The 5455-nt window shown below is 53.4% G+C and overlaps 1 protein-coding gene across 1 annotated transcript; it reads right to left on the bottom strand.

The window, feature by feature from the left end:
- Positions 1 to 664: 664 nt before the first annotated feature.
- Positions 665 to 5373, bottom strand: LOC127683106 (CD177 antigen-like). Its single transcript, XM_052180045.1, has 5 exons — positions 5288 to 5373; positions 2699 to 2839; positions 1659 to 1844; positions 1439 to 1570; positions 665 to 1135 (listed from the first exon to the last, which is right to left on the bottom strand). The coding sequence occupies exons 1-5, from the start codon at positions 5349 to 5351 to the stop codon at positions 906 to 908; spliced, it is 753 nt and encodes a 250-aa protein (XP_052036005.1). The 5' UTR covers positions 5352 to 5373; the 3' UTR covers positions 665 to 905.
- Between the last annotated feature and the right edge of the window lie 82 nt (positions 5374 to 5455).

The raw sequence follows: 5455 nt of genomic DNA, 5'->3' as shown, positions 1-5455 counted from the left end.
GAGGCCACAGGTTGGGAAGGAGCCTTGGAGTGACACGTGTCCTCGGAGTTTCCTCCAAGATGGAAACTTTTCATCCTAGGAAGGAACCTCCAGGAAGCTAAATAGCTTCAGGAAGTCCCTGGAACCAACCAGATTCACTCTATGCCTCTATGTCTGGAAACACAATAAAGGCTGCAAAGAACACTCTCAGACAAGCCAAGCTGCAAGGGAGACTCTGACACCTGACCAGATGTCTGAATATGCAGAACCCATGCGAGCTGCCTGCAAGAGCTTTACAGCAACCGAGGCACCCAGAGAGGGCGCCCTCAAGCTCCCTGACCTGCCTCCATGCTGTGCAGGGGCTCCAGGTTCCCAGGTGTGTGAGCTGTCACTCATGCTGGGGCAAGCTTTGGGGAAGCAGCTGCCTTTGGGTGTCTGCTGCTCCTGTAAGTCACCCCTCAGCCTTGCATATTCCTGGAAGTAACTCCACTATAACCTCATGGTTCACCAAGTTGGGCTTTGGCGGTATTCATACATTGCACTATCAAGGAATCCCAGTGTGGGTGAGTAGATGTTAGTGTTGAGTGCTGCCCACGAAGAGTTTGGTCACACAGCAGGCCTTGGCGCTAGCCTCGCTGTGGATCCCACTGCGTGTCCTGGTCTCCTCACGTAGAGAAATCCAGGATTTGGTAAACAACAGCAACTTTATTTTTCCACATGTGTGGTCAGTGCGTGGCTGTCTGCTCTGGAGCCGGGTGAGTCCAGTGGCTCCCATATCTAAGCAGGAGGAGGCCGAGGTGTGTGGCTGAGGGATGAGGCCCGACAGCGCAGGCGACAGCGCCCAGTCTCAGGTCTTTGGGTTATGAAGTCAGAGGAGGGCTGGGTATGGGTGGCCAGGAGGGATTGAGACTGACAGAGAAATGGGCTCAGCAGAGAGGACAGATCTCTGCAGACAACGGGCTGAGAAGAGGGCTGAGCCCAAACATCCAGGCCAGGAGGGAGCTCAGGACGAGCACATGTGAGAATGAATTGCTGCTCTTTGATGGAACACGGATTTCTGTCATGGAGACTGTTCCAAATGAACTTTGATTTTTCAATAAGAGTTTTTGAGGATAGACCAGACATCCAGTAATGCTAAAGGCTGCACTGAGGCCACCTAGAAGATAAAGATCAAGTCAGGGCCAAGGGACAGGAGGCATAGTTCAGGAAAGCTTTCTAAAGATTCATACCCAAGAGCTCAGGCTCCAGCCCTCCCCCAGTAGACCCAGGAGTCTCAGTGCAGGTGCAGGGCTCTGCCCTCACACCCAGGGTTATACTCTCCAGCCACACTCCCTCTGCAACAGCAGACCAGGCCTCTGCACACCTGCCTCAGAGCCAGGAGTCCTCACCCCTCCTCCTGAGCCTCTGGAGTCATGGCCACAGTCTCCCTCATCCTGGGGATGCAGCCTTGACCCCTTACCTCCGTGGAGGGTCAATTCACTAGCATAACAACGAGTGCCTCTAGGACAGAAGGCTGTGGTGGAATTGCTGAGGCAGGAACCCTTAAAATGCAAGCAGACCGGACACGTGGTCTTTCCTCGCACAGCAGGGGCTGGGGAGAGAGGAGGATGCACTGTAGAGCAGGCTCTCAGCTGCAGCCACAGCACTGACCTCAAATTCTGGGTTCTAGGGTCACATACCTAAACGAGGGAGGGAGTCAATTAGGACTTTGGTGCTGTTAGCTCTGTTGCACAGTTCAACGTCACATACGTGGTAAAAAATGATAGCCTTTATTCCAGGTCCAGGGGAAAACACCGTGGTGTTTCTGATGTTCCTATGACTCTCTATGCTGGGGCCTTTGCTCCCAAACACGACAGACTGTTTACCTGGGGGAGGGTAAGAGCATGGCGTTGAGGTCTGGACAGAAAGGATGCTGTGAACTGGGAGCCTAGTTCTGGGTTAGGGAGATCAGAATCCCCAGGAACAACAGGACAGATCACGATCTCAGTCTGCCACAGACTGAAGTCCAAACCTGGCTCCCTCTGTTCTGCCCCTTGCAGACCCCGTTCCCAGGCCCCTGCACACACTGAGCCCTGCGCCAGGCTGCAGCCTCACCCCGCTCAGCATCTCTTCTGCCCTGCTGGGTTCCCTCTACACTCTGCCCTTCACACCACACTTGGCTCCCTGGGCTCTGCTGCCCTCTCCTTCCCACTTCCCTGTAGAGCTGCAGGAGGACTCGGGCTTAGCAGAGCCCAGCACAGGCATCCTCCCTCTCTCCTTCCTTCCCTCCCCCTCCTCCTGTCCCTCCCCCTTTCCCTCCTCCTCTCCCTCCTTCTTTCCCTCCCCCTCCTCCTGTCCCTCCCCCTGTCCCTCCCCCTCTCCCTCCCTCCCTATTGCTTCATTCTTCCTGGGCCCTGAGTCTCCTCTAGTCCAGGCTGCTCCTTAACTCCCTGTGCTGCTGCAGATGAGGTTGGCTGTCTCCACCCACAGCCCCATGCTGGCATTACAGGCACACAGCACCACACCCACTTCATGTGGTACAAGGGTTCAAGCCCAGGGTTTCTCTCTTAACTAGCATAGGTCTTCCTTATACACCCTCATCACAGCTCAGCAGAACAAGGCACAGAGACAGGAGATCCCAGGCTTGAGGGGAGTTGAGCAGAACTGCAGGGAATAGACTCCAGGGCAGGGCTGGGCCTGGCTGGTGTGGGAGTGTGTCGCTCCAGCTCAGACCACTCACCTACATCTATGAGCACAAGTATCTCCTGACACATCTCTTCACCCTTAGTTATCACAGTATTCTGTTCTTTCCATTCAACTGCCGTGTAACTGAAGCCCTTGCCCAGGCGCACCATGGACCCCATCTGACAGGTCAGAGTATCTGTGGAGAGGAAAACCCAGGGTCTGTGAGAGTCAGGGAGCCCTCCATGCCTGTGCCTGCACTTTGTGGTTAGGGGAGAACTTCATATTCGGAAGCGTACTCCCAGCGCACTGGCTGTGACAGTCCTGCCTGGCAGTAAGGAGGGACTCAGAGCTCAAAGCCTCCAGCCCTCCTCACCCAGATACCGCGTGAACCCCTTCAGGGACCTCCTCTCAGAGCCTCGTGAGGAAGGCTTGCCTCTCCACTGAGGGCTCCTCCCGAGCATTCTGTACTCCCCATCTGGTTTCCTGTTCTCACTACAATAACTAGGAAGGAGGCCTGGAGCCATATGTGTCTCTGTGTATCATGTGTGTCTCTGTGTATCATATGTGTCTCTGTGTATCACATTTATCTGTGTATTACATGTATGTCTGTGTATCATATATGTCTGTGTATATGTGTCTTGTGTATCATATGTGTCTCTGTGTATCACATGTGTGTCTGTGTATCATATGTGTCTCTGTGTATCACATTTATCTGTGTATCATATGTGTGTCTGTGTATCATAGGTGTCTCTGTGTATCATATATGTCTATGTGTATATGTGTCTTGTGTATCATGTGTCTCTGTGCATTATATGTGTCTCTGTGCATCACATGTATTTCTGTGTATCATTTGTGTCTATGTGTATCATGTGTGTCTCTGTGTTTCCTATGTGTCTGAGTATCATGTGTGCCTCTATGTATGGTGATTGGTGGAACTTGTGCCCATGAGCATGTGCTCAGAGGCCAATGCCAAATGTCTGGCTTCAGCAGATTTCAGTGTCTCTTGCTGAAACGTGGACTCACTCTTTTGGCAAGATGCAGTCATCTGTAAGACCAGCTGTCTTCCACAGTCCTGGGGTTGCAGATCCTTTACCAAGAGAACCATCTCCCCGGCATAATGTATTTCCTTACACTGAAAAGTCTCACATCTCAAACAAAACTGCTCAATATCTAGTGAGCACTAAGCGCGACTCCATGCCCCTGCATCCTCACTTTTTGTGTTTCTGAGACAGGCTCTTGCTCTGTTGTCCAGCCTGGTCTCTGCCTCAGGAACACAGCGTTTGCAGAGCCAGCTCTTATCTCCACCGTTGGCTCCACTGTGTCATCTCCTAAGCCCAGCCCCCAGCAAGTGACAGCATTCTCAAGGGAGGACGACAGACAGGAGGTGTTGAGGAGCATGCGAGTGTCACCCAGGCACTAAGTGGCAGAGCTCACTCAGAATCTGGGCTGGCACCTCAGTGTCATGTTTGAACACACAATCTAGTTTGAGGATCCTGAACTTGGCCCCTCCCTAAGGGACCTCTCAGGATCATTACATAATCACGTGTGCCCCATCATGCAGAAATTCATGTAGCTGAGACAGCTGTCCACACGGAACCCCAACCCTCTCAGTGGCCCAAGTGAGGTGCTATACTTTTACGCATTTCTGAGCTGCCCTCCTCCTACAAAGCAGAGCTGCACTGTCTCTGCTCCACCCCAACCACACCCTCCCCACCTTGCTCAAAGGTGGCTCCTTCCCCCAGCTGCTCCAGCTGCAGCTCTGCCCCCATTCTCATCCATTCTTTCTCTGCAGCCCGTGTTGCAGTCCCCAGGAAACCCCATGACTGTCTCTGCAAATCCTGAGCACAGTCCCCGCCTCTAATGCCTCCAGCCATCCAAGATGACTCAAGGCCTTTCCCTGCCTATCCTGGGTTTCTCTCCCCCCCCTTCACTTGTCCCCTGCTGTATTTAGCCCCCCCAGCACCCATGGGTCCTCTTAAAGGGTTAGGTAACAAGGTCAGGCCTCTGAGAAGCACTGAGAAGGTAGAAACGTCTGGTGGGGCCCCATCTCCCCCAGAATAAGATTCTCATCTTCAAGAGCTGAAGCAATGCCTCAGCGGTTAGAATACTCACTGCTCTTCCAAGTGCTGCGCTTGACCCCAGAACATATGAGCACGTACCCTCATGTAGGCAGAGACAGACAGACAGACAGACAGATCCACACCCACACTCACACCCATACATAATTAAAAATAACAGTGATACATCTAAACACTCTGAGTTCCTAGAATGGCCGCCAGGCTCCTGCGTGACTCGGCCTTCCTGTGTCTTCATGTCCATGTCCCCTCTTCGTCCCTGTGCCCTGTAGAGTTCCACAGGGGAGGGGGTGTCACACAGGGTCTGGGAAGGAAAGGAGGATGAGACACAGTCTAGTGTGACAGAACTACTCAGGGGAAGGCACAATGTGGTGGGCAGCCAGGATTGAGGATGGGCGTGGGCAGGGCGCTGGTCTCCAACAGCAGGTAGGAGAGCTAGATGTGGCCAGACAGGAGGCCCTGCTCCCAGGTCTCAATTGGTTTCTCCTCCAGTCTGTGAAGAGACACTCAGTGAAATGCAGAGCGTTCTGACAGTCAGATGATGGCTGACATCTGTTCTTCATCCTCACCTGAGCAGGGGGAGAAGCCCAGCAGAGAGAGGAGCAGGACATACTGGATGCGGCAGGCTCCCATGGCTTCTCTGAGGCTGCGAAGAGCTGACCAGGACCTGGGAACTGACGGTGGAGAGGAGAGAATTGAACCAGGCAGAGAGGGGCGAATCCTTGTTGTCCAGCAGG

This window comes from Apodemus sylvaticus, chromosome 1, assembly GCF_947179515.1.
Source record: "Apodemus sylvaticus chromosome 1, mApoSyl1.1, whole genome shotgun sequence".
Lineage (NCBI taxonomy): Eukaryota > Metazoa > Chordata > Mammalia > Rodentia > Muridae > Apodemus > Apodemus sylvaticus.
The sequence above is the reverse complement of the archived record's forward strand: the minus strand, read 5'-3'. Positions and strand labels throughout refer to the sequence as shown.